Here is an 18,655-nt window from a genome sequence, read left to right as displayed (position 1 = left end):
TTTAGCTGCTGCAACTCGCAGACAGCGAACAGAAGTAGTAGTTGGCTTTTAGTCAGAGTCAGAGTCAGTTTAGTTAGTTAGTTAGTTGGATAGTTGATTAGCTGTCGCTTTGATCGGCGTGTATGCGGAAGAATGCAATTAGTTAGACGCGTTTTAACGTTTAATGATGTGCCGCTTCATTGGTCAGTTATTAAATCAATTTTTCCAACAGTCGCTCACACAATTTATTGCTTAACGGCGTTTGCCTTGGCCATATTTATTGGCTTTTGCATAGAGCCAAGTCAAGCATTGTGCTAACTGCATTTACCTCGCACTCTCCTCTCCTCTCCTCTCTCTCTCTTTTGCCAATTACAGTTAACACAAACAATGGCGCATAAAGCATTCTAGCACCCAGAGACATGAGACTGAAACAGAGACTGAGAAGCAGACATGAATGGTTTTCTGGGTTCTAGAGTTCTTGGCCAACAGCGACGGCGACGTCGACTAGCCAACTTTCCAATTGGCAATAAAGCATGCGAAACCAATGGTAATACTTTTCTTTTGTTACGTTTCGTTTCGTTACGTTTCTTTTGTGTTTTTCTTGCTCGTTGTTTTTTGTGTCTCTTCTTGTTTTTTTGTTTTTTGAGCGCACCCGAGTTGACCACAAAATGTTGATTACCGCGCTCAGATACACACAAACACACATAGATATATTCGAGGGGGTTACAATGGCATTTTCACGCGCCCTCCACTTAGATGGCTGAAGTAGCCACAAAGGCGCAGAGGCGTTGTAAATGCCCAAAAAAGGTTGCAGCCAACACACAAAATAGAACAGCAGCAGCCAAAGCAGCAGAATGAAGTCAAGCAGAGAACGGAGAAAGAAAGACAGAAAAAGGGGGAGGCATAAGAGAGTTTTGTGCCTGTGCCTAACGGTAATTCAAGTTAACGAGCTAACGTAAATTAAGATCGCTTGTTCTTTGCAGAAGACACAGCCAAAGCAGCAGCCAAAGCAGCAGCCAAAGCAGCAACAACGGCAGCCAAAGGTAGCAAGTTGTGCTTGCAACCAAAAACAAAATGAAGCAAGCAGCCCAAAAACCAAATGTGTTTAGGCTTTGCTACACCCCGTTGTAAACAAAAGAATGGACCAGCTTGAACTACAGACAACAACAACAAAAAAACGTATCGAATGCGCGTTTTATTTTTGGAAGTTGCCCAAAAAAGGCCAGACAACAACATTGCAGCAGCAGCAGCGGAAAATTGACTGGCAGGCAGACAGACTGCAGTCAACGCCAACGCATAAAGAGTGCACAGTACATGAAAGACAACGTGCAACATGCACCGTGCACCGTGCAACTGCAACACACAAGTGCCCCAAGCTCATCAGACTGTCTGCTGTCCATCACACACACACACACACACATTTGCATGTGGGCAGTGGGTCAGCATCAGCTTTGAATTTGTTAGCTACAGCTTTGAAAGTTGACTTCCCATCACTTTGCTCGATAAATGTGAGTTTCTTTTATCTTAATGCTGCGTCGTTTTCTGCTTAATCGCAGCCAACTCTTTCCCACTCGCTATCTCACAATCTCTCTCCTCTATCTATTTCGATTTCTTGTTTGCCCCTTTCACTTGCCACAGCCACACGAAATTCTTTTGGGCTCCCTTCTGCATATAATGATCGACTGTCTGCTGCAAGTTCTTTCGCTGGAAAAAGAACACAAATCGATTTTTACTCAGTTGCGAGTTCTTTCAATAAATTGTTCATGCAGCACATTTCAGTGTTTTATGACTCTGCGCTGTTGTTGTTCTCAAAAGCCATAAAACTTCACAAAACAACAAAAACAACAAAAAGAATAGTGTATTACTCGTAGATACATTTCGATGTTGCCCCACCCAGTTGTTGTTGTTGTTGTCCAAGCGAACGTCATCATTCGAGCATTGTCATCGTCATTGTGTTGTTGAGTTTTGCGTGCTTTCAATAGTTGAGTTGCTGCCACTGCCGCAGCTGATCGCGTGCAACATGCCTCTTGTTCTAGTTGTTGTCATAAAATGTTGGCACTTTATGACTTACTTTGAAAATTCAACCTCAACTCTGCGCTGCGCTACGCTGCGGAAATAGACTTAATGATCAATTAGTTTAGAACGTTGACGTGCCACTTCGATGGCAGATGGTGGGGAGAGGGCAGTAAAGACCGTTAGCTTCCGACTGGGCGCGGCATTCTGGAGGGCAGTTGCCCCCCAACCCAATACACATTGAAGCAACGCCCCGAATGGCATCAAATGAGCAACTTGCAATGCGGCGAAATTAACTAAACTCTAATTGGAGACGTTGCCTGGGCATAAAGTGTGTATTTTAAGACCATTACCGATGGCTTCCTGTCGCAGCGTGTGTGTGTGTGTGTCTGAGTGTGTCTTGCTTACATAAGAGCTGACTTCGATATGCTGGCTGCTGGATGGATGATGCATCCCAGAAGTTGCCGTATGATTGCGCAAAGGCGACACAAAAGCAAAAGAAACTGCAACTGCGACTGAGAAGGCGACAGCGAATTGCAGCAGCAGCTGCTTTAATTGGAAATTGTTGCGGGGTTTGGTAAAAGTAGCAGCAGTAAAAGTAATAGCAACAACAACAGCAGCAGCAGCAGAGACACAAGCAACAGCAGCAGCAACAAGGGAGCAACAAGCGAGACGGCAACAAGAAGCAACAGCGATAGAAGATGCAATAGCAGCAGCAAGTAACAACAACAGCAACTGAAGCAGCAGTAATAGCAACAACAACAGCAACTTGAGCAGCAATCTCAGCAGCAGCCTCAGCAATAACAAGAGCAACAACAGTAGAAGTCTCGCCGACAACAACAGCAACAACAACATCAGCACTAGCAGTAACTGAAGCAGCAGTCTCAGCAACAACAACAGCAGCAACAGCAAGAGCAACAGCAGCAGCAACACATGCAGAAGATTCGTCAACAACAACAGCAACAAGAAAAGCAGCAACCTCAGCAACAACAGCAACTAAAGCAGCAGTAATTGCAACAACAACAACAGCAGCAACATCAGCAGCAACATCAGCAACAACAAGAGCAACATCAGCAGCAGGCTTAGCAACAACAACAGCAACAACCGTAGCACCAACAGCAGCAGTCGCAGCAGCAGCAACAACAGCTGGGACTGCAGCAGCAACAACGGTTGCCGCTGTTGCATCAGCAGCAGCATGCACAGAGCAGAGACAGCGACAGCGACTGACAGACAGTCAGATAGAGAGACGGACGGACAGACAGACAGACATTCAGAGCAACATCGTCAAGTGTTCTAGTTACGTGGCTGTCGTTGCATTCAATCTTTTGGCGCGTTGCTGGCAATTGCATCACGCAAAGGCGATGACGACAACGACAACGACAACAACGATGACGATGACGACGATGGCAACGGGTTTGGCTTCAGCTTCAGCTTGAGATTTAGTTTTAGCTGCTTTGGCTTTCCTTGGCTACTTTCTAAAGCGAAGCTGCGTTCAACTGGCTGCCTTTTTGGCATCCCAGCTGAAGCAGCAGAAACAACAACAATACAACAACAACAGCAACAGCATCGACATCTCATGGTTCACTTAGTTAGTTGTGCGCCTCTTTTTTTTGTGTTTTGTGTTTTTTTTTGTTTAGCGCCCAGGTAACTGTTTCAACTACAACTGGGAAACTGGTGCAAGCATTGGCAGTTACTGCAACTGCCACACTGCCTGCTGCCTGCTGCCACTCGCTGCCTTCTTGCCTCTCTTTTCCCTGCAGCATTTTGTTCTCTTCTCCGTTCTATGTCGTGTGTTTTTTTTTCTATTTTTTACTGCTGCAAGTTTGCAGTTAGTTTTACTGTTGTTGCCAGTCTTCGCCTAGTCTCTCGCTCCTCTCTCTCTCTGATTTTCTTCTCGTTGTATGACATTAGTGTTTTTTGCTGCCGTTGTTGCTCCTGCTGCTGCTGTTACTGCTGCTGTTGCGTCAAATTGGAAATTAACGTGCAACTAGGCTAGGACCTGCAACAACAACTACTCGCATGGCCCTTTGTTCTTAAAGTTTTTACCCTCGTTTCGAACTTTTTTTTCTCTCTCTACGCTGCGTTGCTACAGAAATTAATTAAGTGCCCTGACTCTGGATTTATAGAGCTTGTTGCCAAAGTTGTTTCGCAATAAAAATCGAACAGTAAAAAAAGCCAGAGAGCAACAAAAAATAATGTTTTCTATAAAGAAATAAGGTCGTAAAGTTTGTTTTGGGTTAGCACACAAAATGCTCGTATGTTTTACATGTTTGAGCACAGTTTAAGATGCTAATTAAAAATGCCCAAAAAGAGCGACAAAAGACGAAATAAAGTTTTGAATTGTTTTGTTGACAAATTCAACAATAAAATTGGCCATCAATTTTAGTGAGAGAATTTTTGATCTAGTTTCTGTCTGTCACAATTAAATGCAAAGCAAACCGCTTTGCCTATGTCTGTCATTAATCAAACACAATTTAACGTCTGGCATTGATAACTTCTTTTTGTCAACAAACATTCTCGTGGGGGGTAATTTGATTGTCAGGGGGCAATCCTTTAGGCTGTTGCCCTCCTGCTGACAGCTTTGCTTGATGGATGCGACCAAACCAAAATCCAACCAAAAGCCACCGCGAGACAGCTTAAGCGTTTACGCTTAGAGCTTAAATACGGAGGTGTTGAGGGAGGAGTAGGGGGAGGAGTCAAAGTGTACACAGTCTTTATCAGCAATCTGTCAGTGTGGCAACAAAGCGGCAACATCATCATCAGCAACAGCAACAGCTACAGTTGAAGAAGTCGCGGCAGCATCAAAGCAACTTTATTCCCTTCAAGACCTTTTGAACCCCTCACGCCCCCCCTCTCGCTTGTGGTTTTGCGTTTGACGTTGAATTTACAAATTACAACTAATTAAAAGTTGATGAGTCTGCGTGAGTGAAATCAAGCGCAGACCATTCGAGTTCGAGAGCTGATAAGCAAATGAGGAAATTGCTGCTGTTGCTGTTGCTGCTGCTGGCCAAACGAAAAATTCTATGGAAAAATGTTTCATGTCTCTTATGTCTTGGTTTTCCTCTTCAATTTTTCCCTAACGTTTACGTTACGTCGTCTTCTGCAAGTCATTGCCGCTGAGCTGCTGCTGTCTCTGCAAGATGATGCTTATCTTAAAGATGGTCTAGAGAGAGACTTGGGAATGGTTCAAGGAATGAGATACTTGGGATGGACTTTAGGACTGAGGGACACATCCGCTGTTGGGCGGCAGGAAATGTTTTGCAAGCGAGCAGCGAGGTGCAGCCAGCGATAAATGTGACAAAGTTGCACTATAAAAATGCTAAATAAATGTGCGACGAAAAAAATTGCTGAGTAAAGTTTTTTTTTTCTGTCAGTGTGTGGGAAAGGCAAATAAAATTATTACGACAACGATGATGACGACCAACAACAACAACTACGATGGCCAATTGACTTGTTTACCACATAAAAAAAGAAAGAGAAGAAAAAATTGTCGAGACAATTATGTTATCGTTGTTGTTGCTGTTGCTACCACAGCCTTGACTTGCTGCTGCTTCATAATTAAATATTGTCAACATATAAGCGAAGCTGCTGCTGCTGGCTGCTGCTGGCTGCAGTTTGATGAGCTCGATTTGCGGTTGACAGCAGGAAGTGCGAAAACTATTAGTGGCACTTATTTATTCATTAGAGGCAGTTAGAGACACCCAGCCAAAGCACTAATGGAACACACACACACACATACACACGTAAGATACACGTTGCAGAGTCATTTGCCAGTTGCTCCAATTAGCTGCAGCCTTGACAACAACAGCAGCAACTTTGAGAGGTTTGAGATTGCTGCTGAATCAGGATGTTGCCTCGAAGCTCTGCTTCTGCTTCTTCTGCTATTTGCATAATGTCAATGACGTGCAGAGGGACTCAACTGCAACTGCAACTCGTGATGTTGCCTGCCTAATGAGTGTACTCATCATATGCGCCGGCATATTTATGAACACAATGTCATTGCACTCGTCTTATTATTCTTTCGCAGAGTTCAATGTGCGTATACGTAATATGTCTCACTGCTTACCTCTTTAATAGTAATTGTTATTGTTGTTCTTGTTTTTCGCTTGATATTCACTGGATCGCGTTCTTCTGTTGTTGTTGTTGGTTTTTATCGGTATTCACAAATCAGAGGCAGATATGATATTATATTGTATGATGATATTAAGCGAGGCAAAGGCAAAAAAGGCAAAAGCTCGATTTGGTTTTACTTTTGGTGTTGTTGCTTCGGCTTTTGGGCAACTTTGCGCCGCATGGGACCGATTTCTGTAGAATGAACACGATTCACTTATAGCACACGGACACAGATACACTCACACATATACATATACACACACACACACAGCTACACTTCCGCACAATAATAAAAGCGTAAATGCTTATTTATTTGCAAGTCGTTCACAAAATGCGCTTGTATAATTTATGAAGGCAAAGCACACGACGTCGACGACGACGACGACGACAACATAGAGTTGGAACTGGGAACAACCAGGGATGGGCACAACAGGGGCGGCACAACTGAGCACAACGCGAACTCGATAAACATTTTGAAATGCGAATGCGAATGTGAATTGAACTTGTTTAATATGATTCGCCCCCAACAGTCTGTTGTACGTGTGTGCGTGTGTATTTCTATGTGTATGTTGTTGTTGACTTGACTTGACTCAACTCGACTCTTGGGTTATTAGAATAAAGCGCCTGCAGGGACCGCTATAAAATCCACGTCCAAAAGGTCCGAGAAAAGCGAAAGCGTCACAACGCGGCAATAACATAAAAATGAATAGCAAGCACACAAAAAATTTGATTGCAATTCTCTGCTCTTTTTTTTCTCTTACTTTTCTTTTTTATTTTTTTTGGTATTTGATTTGGAGTTTAGATTTTAGATTTCGTTGAAGTGGGTTTTTTTTTTATTTTTTTGTGTGTCGTTAAGACGCGCTTGTTGATAGACTAACCGAGTCGGTGTCCGGCAACTGTGTGAGTTCAGTCCATCAATCAAAGCCGAACTGCTGCCGAATGCATTTTGCCGAGAAAATCGCTGAGGTTGCAACTTGGGCAACCGATCAGCTCAACGAACGACAAACAGCAAAAAACTTTTCCGAAAACCGACAACGACAACGATACCGAGAAATCGAAATCGAACCGATACGAAGCGAAACGTCGCGCGATGCTTTTGCTCTCAAGCCCACAAAAATCCACTTGAATCAAATGCAAATGTATGCGTCCGTCCACGTCTGTACGCCACGACGATTCATCAGCAACTGTTCGTGGGGCTGCAGTTGAAGTCGCGCCAGAGACAGAGCTCCACACTCTGTGTGTGCGTGTGTGGAACGCATGTGGATGGTGTTGGCGGCGAACGGCAAGCGAGTTTTTGGCGCCAGCTCTGGAGACTTTCACAATGCCGGCTGTCTGCTGTTTTGTGAGAGCGTTCAACTGAGAGCTGGAGAGAACTAAAGAGCAGCAAGCATTAGCACGTGCAGTCGAAAGCCGGTCTTCGAACAGACAAGTCGCTGCATGCTGAGCTGACAAATGAAGCATCTTATTGGAGAAGCGTAGATAAAGATATTTAGTAATTGTTAATTAAATTGTAATGATACAAAAATTAACTTAATTCTTCAATAGTGTACTGTATTTTATTTTATGTTTTGATATTTTATTATTTTTCACATGAGTTACCCTATCAAATTTAATATTTCATATTCATTACACAATTAATGAAATATTAAACTATTAATTTTGATTGTTTCATTAGTTAATTCATTTAGCATTGCGTTATTTTTTACTTATTTTGTATTAGTATTTTATTATATTCTGGAACGCCCTTCTTTATCTTTCCATGCTAATTATGGCTTTTCAAGCTTAATATTTAAAATACCATTCCAAAATATATTAAGTAAATATGAAAATATCTAGCAATTAGCTTGGCACTTGATTATATCAAATTAATATGATTTATTGTATTTTATTTTGTCATTTTTTCAATTATATTAAATTTGAAGAGTATACATTTTTTAAATTATAATACTTATATTATATTTCATTAAATTAATATTATTATTTTCCCTTGCCATTACATTGCTTTTGCACGGCACATGTTACGAATGTGTGTAGCAAAACAAACTGTAAAAGAATTGTAGACTTGGAGAGCGCATGCGCACAGCGAGAGAGCGTCACACACAGCTGAGAGAGCCCCACAGCAAGAGAGACAGAGAGCGAACGTGGAATGGAGTGGAGAGTTAGCAGTCACAGAGCCGGCGATGGCAACGACCACAGAAATAAACGCTGTGACTTTGCCATCCACACACCAGGCACACAGCGGAGTAGGAGTAGCGTAGGAGGGAGGAAGAGAGAGAAGGGTGGAGTGGGGAGTGGGGACTACACTGCTGCTGCTAGCATTAGCATCTGTTTTATATCATGCCTCGTGTAACTGATGCCTAAAGATCTAATTGTCTTAAGTGTGCTTCTGGCTGTCTAAGAAGTGGAATCAGTGGAATCAAAGACGACGAGAATACAGCGCATTCCAATTGATGGCCGGCATTTGAATATGTGTGCGTGTGTGTGTGTGTGTGGAGAGTGAGAGAGCAAATAGAATTAGAGAATTTTCAATATAATTTGGCATGATTGCAGATCGGAAAGCGCCAAAACGCTTTGGAATGCCCAAATGGATAGAAATGAAGGCTGGGCAACTTTTGCGTGCCTTGGCAAACTCACTATCGAGCATTGGTCATCGTCTAGGACACACACAAACACACTCGCACACACACACTCGCACACACATACACTCGCACTGCAGTTGAGGGAAAGGAATTTCAGCTAGAAATTTATCTACGCTAATTTCAGAGCTAAACTTGTGTAATAAAACCGCATCATCGACTGCAATTTTCGCTGCTCGCGTGCCGATGCCCGTTGCACGTTGCACGTTGCCCGTTGTATGCCCCTCCCCCTTTCCCCTTTCCCGCTCAGCCCTCGCCACTTCCTGTTGCAACTCGACCAACTCTTGTGCACTTTGGCAGTCTTCGCATGAACGCCTCCAATTTCTCATAGAACTTTTTGGCCGGCGGTTTTTCGGGGGAGGCAAAGCAGCAGCAACAAAACAAGTAAGAAAGTTACAGTCGAGTGTGCTCAACTATGAGATACCCTGCAACCATATACAACAAAATATACCAAAAATACAAATATACTAAATTCGCAGCTGTAGCTTGAAAATTACGCTTGTTATACGATTTTATTGATTTGCGGGAGCGGAAATGGGCGTGGCAAAAATTTGAAACAAACTTGATCTCCGTGCAAACATAACAAATGCTGTCGAAAAAAAATTATAGCTCTATCTCTTGTAGTCTCTGAGATCTAGGTGTTCATACGGACAGACGGACAGACAGACAGACAGACAGACGGACATGGCTAGATCGTCTCGGCTGTTGATGCTGATCAAGAATATATATACATTATAGGGTCGGAGATGCCTCCTTCTACCTGTTACATACATTTCCTGCCGGCACAAAGATATAATACCCTTCTACCCTATGGGTATAAGCAACAGCAACAAGCAACAAGCATCTCGCAACTCTTCGCAGCATCTTGGGTGCTGCCTTTTGGCTGGCGTTTGGTTTATGGTTTATGCGCCGCCGTTTTTGGTCTATTAAAATGATTGCAGTATTTACGTAGCGCTTTTCAGCCATAATTTGTATTTGCAATGCTCATCAGCAAAACAACATCAGCATCATCCACATCATCATCATCATCATCTTCTTCGTTGGAGTGTCCAGGGTCTCCTTTATTTCTTTAGCATACTTTCGTATCTGCTGCCCAAGCTATGGCTAAAGCTAAAGCCAAAGCCGCAAGCGTTTAGCTTCCAATGCTCTGAACCGTTCTCTATGCTTTTCTATTGTTTATCTTCAATGCGCCAGGCGCAGCTGCCCAGCCCAGGCAAGAGCTTCAACTCCTAACTTCGACTCCGAATCGAGACCTTCCTTTTGGTTGGTCTTCTGCTTATGCGTTAATATTTTGTGGCTTATCGCCGACGGCGTCACATTGGCGTATTTACAATGATTATTGATCGCTTAATACGAATTTGTGTTTGAGCTGCGTCCGTCGTGTTTATTTGTGCAGCTTACAGATACATTTGGTGTGATATACTCGGCATTTAATGGCCTCGGTTTCAATTTCTGTTTGTCTTTTGCGCAAATATTTGACTTAAAACCCAGTCCCAATGATCAATTACTACACAGCTTGGACTGAGGGGGAAAAACTTCACTTGCAACTCGTGCAACTTGCAACACAGCAGATAATGTCAACGGCATCGTCTCGACATCGTAATTTGTCTGCGACTGTGAAAGTCCATTGTGGTGAGCAAAAAATAAAAACTTTCAATTCAATGATACACACACAGAGAGTCAGTCTCCCAGTCGCACTCCCAAGTCGTAATTCAAGTTGATTATGATGCGAGGGACTCAAGATATTACACCCAAGACGAAGACTACGACGACGAAGACGGCGGCATTCATACATTCGAATGCGAATGTGAATACGAATACATTCATAAGTGAGTGAGTGCATTTAAGCATGTATTTATTGTGCGGCAATCTTTGTGCACTTTCCATCCATTAATGCATTTGTAGCCTGTTTGTTTGCCACGGCATTAACATCTCGCCAATTCCCACAATAACCGCAACACGCATAAATAGGCAGCCGAGAAGATACCCTGTAGAATACTTAGAGCTATAACTACGATATTTAAAAGATGTTTTTAAAATATAAAATGTATTTCTAATAATTTATCAATATTTGACTTTTATATGGTAAATAGATTTCTATATATTAAGCTTACATTTTCTACATATAATCTATTTCATATTATAGAAAATAGAATAATAAATTTGCATACTTTTTAATTGAAATTTTGAAATATTAATATTATAAAAATCATGATTTGCAATCGACTTTTCAATTTAGTTTTATTTTTTGCGATGACATTCCTTATTTTATATTCAAAATTTTGATATTCTCGAAAAATTTCTTTTAAAATACACTTCAGAATATATTTTTAAGAAACATACATTATTTTCTACAGTATACAAAAAGAAAAAACGAAATTATAGAATGAATATGATTCTTAAGTCTTTTCATAAATGCAGATTCTTTTGAAGGTATCATACATAGAATACAAAAGATTTGTTATAGAAAAAATCTAGAACTGTGAATACATCTTATACTTTTAAAAATATATTAGACATAATAATTCGCTTTATCGCTTAGAGGCAACAAATAAAATTAAAAAGTGTATCAGCTTCTCAAAATTTTCTTAAACTTTATTCCAATCTTCTCTTTTTGATTACAGGGTATAACTTAGTTTCGTCATGCCATCAAAATGAAACTAACATACAAATTGCTTCAAAGTTGCCAAACCAAATCTCCCAAAAAAAAAAAAAAAAAACACAAGCTGAATCGAAATCAAAGTCAAAAGCCCCGCCCGCAGTGCGGCAAACAGGACAATGAACTCTCGAGTCTCGAGTATATGGAACCTTAAAGGTTTGAGGTAAAAGTGTGGTATTAAATAACCTGTTTAATTTTGCAGAGATTTCGTTTTTGTTTGCCAGCACTTCCGTTTGCCCGAAGAGCTTCTTCGCCATCAATGAAGAGGCCTGCTAATTTTGACAGATTACAAGGCATTGATGATGCTCTGAGGCCCGAGGCAAGAGTTTTTGGGGTATTTGGGGTAAGCCAAGAAGCAGTGGAAGAAACAAAAGCAAAGTTTAATCAATGGCTCCTTGGCAGGCGATGGCCAAATGCACATTTTGGTTAGTTGGGCATTGAACTGCCATAAATTTTGCGATGCGATGCAAGCTCAAAACAGCCACAAATTCAGGATGCTCTTTCAGTAAGCCACAGTAGCCACCCTGCTGCTTTCAATTACGCATGGAAACCAAGAAAAAAAAAAGCAATGAAAAAAATGTTTTGCAAAGAATTTATGAGCGAATTTGCATCAGTAAAGAACAAAGAAGAGAGAGAGAGCTGAATCTGCAGACCGCAGACGACGCCAACGATTAAGGACCGCAAATCAAAAAGCAGAAAACAGAAACCAGAAACCAAGGCAAAGCTTGAAGTTAAATGAAACACGTAAATGAAACCGAAACCGAAAACTGGAAACCGCGCGAAAAGCCAAGTCAAATGACAAATGTTAGCACTAAGAGTTTTTGTGTTCTTTTTTTTTGTTTGTCGTGTTTTTTTGGTGGCCAAAAGTCGACAAAGCAAACACGGAAAAGTGTTGAATGCAGGCGGAAATCACTTGAAACCGAGTATAAATCAAAGGCAACAATAATGGGGCAACAAACAGAAAAACAAACAAATATAATATCAAGAGCACAAATGGAAAATGGCAAATGGAAAAATGGCGATTGCAGTTTCCGTTCTGCCAAAATACAAAAAAACGAAAAAAAAAAACCGAAGTTGATAAAAAGCAAAAGCAAGAGAAATGACTTGATATCAATGCCATAAGGAGTAAGTAATAAATGAGTGAGCAAATAGCAAAATGCCCAGCAAAAAGGATGCAGGACGAGAGCAGAACAAAAGGTCGGCTCTCAGTTTGTGTGATTTATGGCCGCATGTCAACGTTGACTGTGCCTTGAACTTGCGTCTGCTGCAAGTCTGGACAGGCTTAATTGGTGCGGCTTCCTACAGCCCAGCTAAACCATCTATCAAATGGTGTAACAGAAGCATGCTCAGCTAACAGATACCCAACCCTCGACAACAAAACTCCTGTCGAGTCAATTAAAGGAAACCTTAACTACCCGGTGCGCCATTTAAGGGATTATAATTGTAGCATTTGGCCAGAAACTACAAAAAACTTTAAGCGCAAACTTTGCAGACAGTTTTTGTGCCATTTTAACATCGACATCGGCAACGGCGTGGAGTTTTGGTATTTTCAGCATTTGATGGTATTTAGTTTTTATTTCATTTTACGGCATTTGAATCCAAATGTGCTTTTAAATCGGCTTAGTTATGCGAGCAGCTTTCATGTTCCTGACGGCTTAAATTAATGCGCTCGCTCGCACGATTTCTGGCCAAAACACAAAACCAAAAAACTAAAAGTATAAAAAACAAAACTTCACGGAAAAAAACACCTGCACTAGGTGCTTAAATAGTTTAACAGCATTTGCATTTTAAAGTTTACAACATGCATTAAACTGATAATATTAGAAAATTAAAAATAGTTACGCAGACAATGCGTTATCATCAGAATTCTCAATAATACTTGAGAAACTTCAACAGCTATCAGTTCGTATCTTCTTCAAAAAAATATATATTTCTATTAATAATTTGTCGATAATTTACTAGCTACAATTTAGTAGCAAGCCGATAAGTTCTGCAATTAGTTTAATTAGAATTTAACATGTTTAACACATTTCGCAAATTTATTTGAGATACTTGTTTACTGTCGAAAAGAATTTAATTTCTTGCTACTATTTATTTGAGATACTTTACAGAAAATAATATAATTTATTTATTTATTGATTTATTTGTACATTCTAAATTTTGATAATACTTTCTTTGAATGAGAATTTAACACGTGTAGTATAATTTCACAATTTATTTATTAGACTACTTGCAAACTGTCGCGATTGAATTCTATTATACTTTTAATATAGGATATGTTTATTGAATGAAATCTATAAGACAAAGCTCAAGGCCTTTGGTATGATTTATTTTTCGATTTATCGCCACATCCTGACCTCGTCATTCCTTCAGTTGGAATTTAACATGAGGATAAGATATCTTTGTACAATGTACTTAAGATATTTTCATTTTTAATCTTTAGGGCACAACTCTAGGCTTTCTGAAATCGTGTATGAACACCTATGTACATAGATCTCAGAGATTACAAGAGATTTTTCTTTTCATTCTTTTAACTGTCATATCAATATACCAAATATATACTTTGGTATATTTCAGTATTATTTTGGTATATCAGTGTGGTATATTTCAATGATAATACCGCGGCAATGTATGTACCAAAAATACACTTTGGTATATTTCAGAATTATTTTAGTATACTAATTTGGTATATTTACTGTACTGTACTTCTTTTATGAAAACGGGTTGCGGGCATCTTAAAAGTGAACACACTCCATCAATTTATTTAAGATACTGTCTATAGTTTAATTTCATAATACTATTAATAAGGAATAGGTTTATTAATCAGATTACTAAAGGAAAGACTTGTGACTTTATGTATCTATTTATATATATTTTTGATTTATTTATACGACGCGACATCTTGAGTTGTGATAATACTTTGAAACACATCCGCTTCACATTTAATATATTTATAGCAACCACTTCTAAGTGAGTCAATGCGTAAATGATTAAGCAAATGTTCAAAGTAAACCGTTACCTTATTGTCAATTTAAAACTAATCGCGCAATCTTGCTTTCTTTTCAAACGAATTTCAGCGAAAATAAACTCCGGCGCTGCTTCGAGTTGACCATCAATTATATGGCAGTAATTGAATTAAAAGACACGAGCGCACAAGTGAACAAGTGTAAAAAAAAAAGAAACTAAATAATAATGTCTAGAATACGACATAAATAAGTATGTTTTGGGCTATAAATAAAAGCCACAAGTCCAAATGCTGACAAAGTTGACAGTGGCGTTGGCCACTTAATCAAAATTCAGACATGGGCAAACAATTCGAATTCGCATTCACATTCGCATTCAACGCCTCCCAGAAGATAACAGCAATTAGAAGCCCCTTTTGCCATTGGCACCGTGGTGCCAGTGTATGGAAGAAAAGCTAAAAGCTCGCCTTTCACCTGCCGAACACACACAGAGAGATAACAGCTGGCGAAATTGCCTCAACAAGCTGTCACCACTAGTCTCTCTGTGTGTGTGTAGTACCTTTTAACGAAATGTGTTAAAAGCACGTCACAATTAAAATAATAACTTAGTAATAGATATTAGCCTAGACAGAGCGCGTTGGGCTCGCGACTTGTCGCCAAATAGTTCATTGCGTGGAGGCCAAGCGACTGGCCGTGAAATCGGGTGCGCGCAAAAAAATATTGTAAAGCAGCAAAAACTATCTTTGGATTACTCACTCACACTTCGCACTCCTCACTATTGGAAATATTTCGCAAAAAAATGGCAACGCTTCGAATCCTTTTAGGATTAATTAGCATCAGCTTAGTGTCAGCTGCCAGCTTAAATCTCACTGTGGATCAAGAAACGGAACTCGGTTAGTTCTATAAAGTTTTTTATGCAACAAGGATTAAAATTTATAAAATGCAGTTGCTGGAAATTTCTATATTTCACATTGCGTAATAATTAAATGTTTTTGGGAAATAGAAGTATATTGAATTATTTTCTAAAATATTTCGATGACTTTCTGAGTCATGTTATTAGTTTTCTTCAAAATTCAAACAATTATTTATCTTTAAGTATTTTTGTCGAAATATTTTTTTTTTAATTTTTTATGGCTTTCTGAGCTACGCTATTATTTTTCTCGAAAAATATAACAATTATTTATATATTATTACGTTTAATGATATATTTCAAAATTGTTCGATGACTTTCCGTAACACGTAATTATTTTTCTGCAAAAAAATGCAACAATTATTTATCTGTTGTTTCCGACCACCTCACATATTATCAAAAGCTTACAAGGCACTAGTCATTAATACAATGAGGCTTATAGTAGCAGCTATTTACGATAGAAACTAATCCCACTTGATCTCAAAATACATTTAATAAAAAAAAAATCATACTAAACAATGCCGACTAATATTTTTGTTGCTTGTAAAAATATGTAAATAGGTTCAAGAAAACTCTTTCCTTTTAATATTTGTTTAACAAAGAAAATTTGTAGTTTCTGCACAACTGATATTAATATATAATACATACTTTGACTTAATTTTAAAAATTCCCAAAACATGTACAAAATAATTTTGTCCTTGTATTAAATATACTAAATATGCATTTTAAATACAATTTTTAGTATATTTTTTGTTCAAGAAAATTATTCAATAATAAGTTACTTAATAAATCATTACGAATGTGAATATTTCATCTGCCTTTCTTGACAGAAATTCGCCATAAAATTTCCAAATAATGTTTAGTTTTAAAAATACAAATGATTAATTGAACATCCCAATTGAGTATGTAATATATCCTTTTTTTAATTTTATTAGTTATTAACTGAGTTTAGTTAGTTATTCAATACAGTATTCAATGATTCACTCATTCATTCTCTTTAAACAGACTATTCAACCACTGAACCCATATCCACAACCGATAGTCCAGCTGAGCAGTTAGACAGCAACTGCCCCACACTCGTAAATTCCAATGCGTTGACTCAAACCGAACTCATTGCGCGACTCACAGATATTTGTCGCTACGATCGCACTGAGCCACCGATCTCAGTGAATAAAGCAGGAGACATTGAACCTGTGGAAGTCTTTGCGCGTTTCTACATAAGTGCACTCAAGGATCTGGATGCTACTGATCTGCAGTTCCTGATGCAAGGATTACTCCAGCTGCGTTACTTCGACTCTCGTTTGGCATTCGCCAGCTATGCGCCAAACCGCGTGCAGCCTTTGGTGGGTGAATTTGCACTTCGGGAGAAGCTTTGGGTGCCGCACATCTTCTTCAGCAATGAAGTGAGCTCTAATATACTGGGTACCAATGAGAAGGATATGCTGACCACCATTTATCCCGATGGCACTGTGCTCATCTCGTTCCGAGTGCAAGCTACTTTGTACTGCTTTATGAACTACAGGAAATTTCCATTCGACGAACAGAATTGCACCACAATCCTCGAGAGTTGGATGTACAACACATCGATGTTGCAGATGCACTGGGAACAGAATAACTCTGTAACTTTCCACTCGCAACTGCAGCTAACTGAGTTCGATATCGATGGCTATGTGGCCAACGAGTCCATCAGCATCTCGGATGAATTATCCATGTCACATGGAGCTTTGAAAGGCAACTACAGCGGCTTAAGTTTCAGTGTGCTTCTAACCCGAGAAGTTGGTTATTACATCATCGAGTACTTTGTGCCCTCGATAATGATTGTTGCCATCTCTTGGGTGTCCTTCTGGCTGCAGGCAGATCAAACGCCCGCACGTACCACCTTGGGTTGCACCACCTTACTATCGTTCATCACGTTGTCGCTGACCCAAGAGAACAATCTCTCCAAGGTCAGCTATGTAACCATGTCTGAAGTTTGGTTCCTAGTCTGCACATTCTTCATCTTTGGCAGTCTTATGGAGTTTGCTTTTGTCAATCAGATCTGGCGACGTAACAATAATTTGGAGCTGAAGAAACCCACGACAAAGTACATTGTGCAAAACACATTTGTGCCCAAGCCAATGCGACGCAATCCGCGTAGCTTTAATCGCAGCCAGAGCACACAAAGTACTTTCAACAAGTCAAACAACACAGTTATAACAATCGAAACACCGATTATAATTGGTGCCGATCTGCTCAACAGACAGGACTCTGCGATTAGTTTAGAGGACAACGATTCGAGTCTAAGTTCTAGCTCCACAGCACAGTTGACACCTGAGAAGCCGCCACCACAAACATTTGCCACAATGACACCGAAAGAAGTTTCACTGTGGATTGATCGCAAAATGCGTTTTATATTCCCCCTCGCATTCATTGTGTTCAATGCGCTCTTCTGGTCACTAGTCTATTGTCTGTAGAACACCAGGAAGAGAGGATGTTAAAGTAAAGTAAATTAAAGTTCAAATACCTTTTAAGACTGTGCTGTGATGCTGTCTGTGTGGCAAGTTAGTCTGTAGTGTTTAGTATGTAAATTTATGTGTCATATAGTCATAGAGTACTTATGTTTATGCTTGCATTTAATAAACTCAATTTGTATACTTCGGGCGTGGAACTCTCTCACTCTCTGTTTGCAGCACGTGGGGCACGTACAGAGCTGATAAATTTGTGCTTATTAGCGAAGCGGCAGGCGCAGGCAATAAAAATAATGCCACTTGTGGCAGGCAAGTCGAGTCTGCAGCTCATCTATTTGTATCAATGAAAAAATCATAATGCCAGCACGCCCCGAAAAACAGCATTTCGTTCTCGTTCTCGTCTCTTGCTCTGGCTCTGCCACATAGCTCTGCCACATGGCTGCCACAGTTTGCCACAGCTTGCCACACTTGCCACAGTTGCTGCTGCTGTTCAATTTTTAATTAATTGCCTATGATGAGTGTGTTGAAAAGACACAAACACGAGCGCACAGCGAGTCTGAACTCAACTCGACTCGACTCGTTTCGTTGTTTGTGGCGAATTGTTTTAAACTAGCAGCTCGACTACTTGATAAATGAACGGCACATGGAACACGTAAATTGTTTTTAAATTGCCTTATAAATGAACTTCAATTCAATGCTCTGCTTTGCTCTGCTCTGTTCTGTGTTCTCTGCTTTGCTCTGCCTCCCCATAAACAATGTGGAAAAACTTTGCGAATTTTCAAACTGCGAATTAATTTGAAGTGTTCATAACTCAGTCGATAGACTGAAGAGTCAAGATGCCCAAGCACATCGATGAGCTTGAGCTTGAGGACTGACTGCATTTGTTATGCAAAGCTAATAACGTGCCATCAATCTTGCCACAGTTTGCAGTGCCC

General features: G+C 39.9%; 2 protein-coding genes across 7 annotated transcripts in view; one reads left to right on the top strand and one right to left on the bottom strand.

Annotated features, from left to right (window-relative positions):
• Nucleotides 1-6,937, bottom strand: part of LOC117573699 (band 4.1-like protein 4) — a 63,582-nt gene extending 56,645 nt beyond the window's left edge. Inside the window, exon 1 of one of the 6 annotated variants that reach the window (XM_052006471.1) lies at nt 6,867-6,937. The gene's annotated coding sequence lies outside the window, so the exon portion shown is untranslated. Of the gene's footprint in view, nt 1-6,058; nt 6,147-6,866 lie in introns of those variants that run through there. The other 5 variants (XM_052006469.1, XM_052006466.1, XM_052006470.1 and 2 more) reach the window with 5 other exon arrangements.
• Nucleotides 6,938-14,968: 8,031 nt separating this feature from the next.
• On the top strand, nt 14,969-17,909 carry LOC117573704 (pH-sensitive chloride channel 2). Its single transcript, XM_034257072.2, has 2 exons — nt 14,969-15,256; nt 16,279-17,909. The coding sequence occupies exons 1-2, from the start codon at nt 15,163-15,165 to the stop codon at nt 17,724-17,726; spliced, it is 1,542 nt and encodes a 513-aa protein (XP_034112963.1). The 5' UTR covers nt 14,969-15,162; the 3' UTR covers nt 17,727-17,909.
• The last annotated feature ends 746 nt before the right edge of the window (nt 17,910-18,655 follow it).

This window comes from Drosophila albomicans, chromosome 2R, assembly GCF_009650485.2.
Source record: "Drosophila albomicans strain 15112-1751.03 chromosome 2R, ASM965048v2, whole genome shotgun sequence".
In the NCBI taxonomy this organism is placed as follows: Eukaryota; Metazoa; Arthropoda; class Insecta; order Diptera; family Drosophilidae; genus Drosophila; species Drosophila albomicans.
This window is presented reverse-complemented; position numbering and strand designations above follow the sequence as displayed.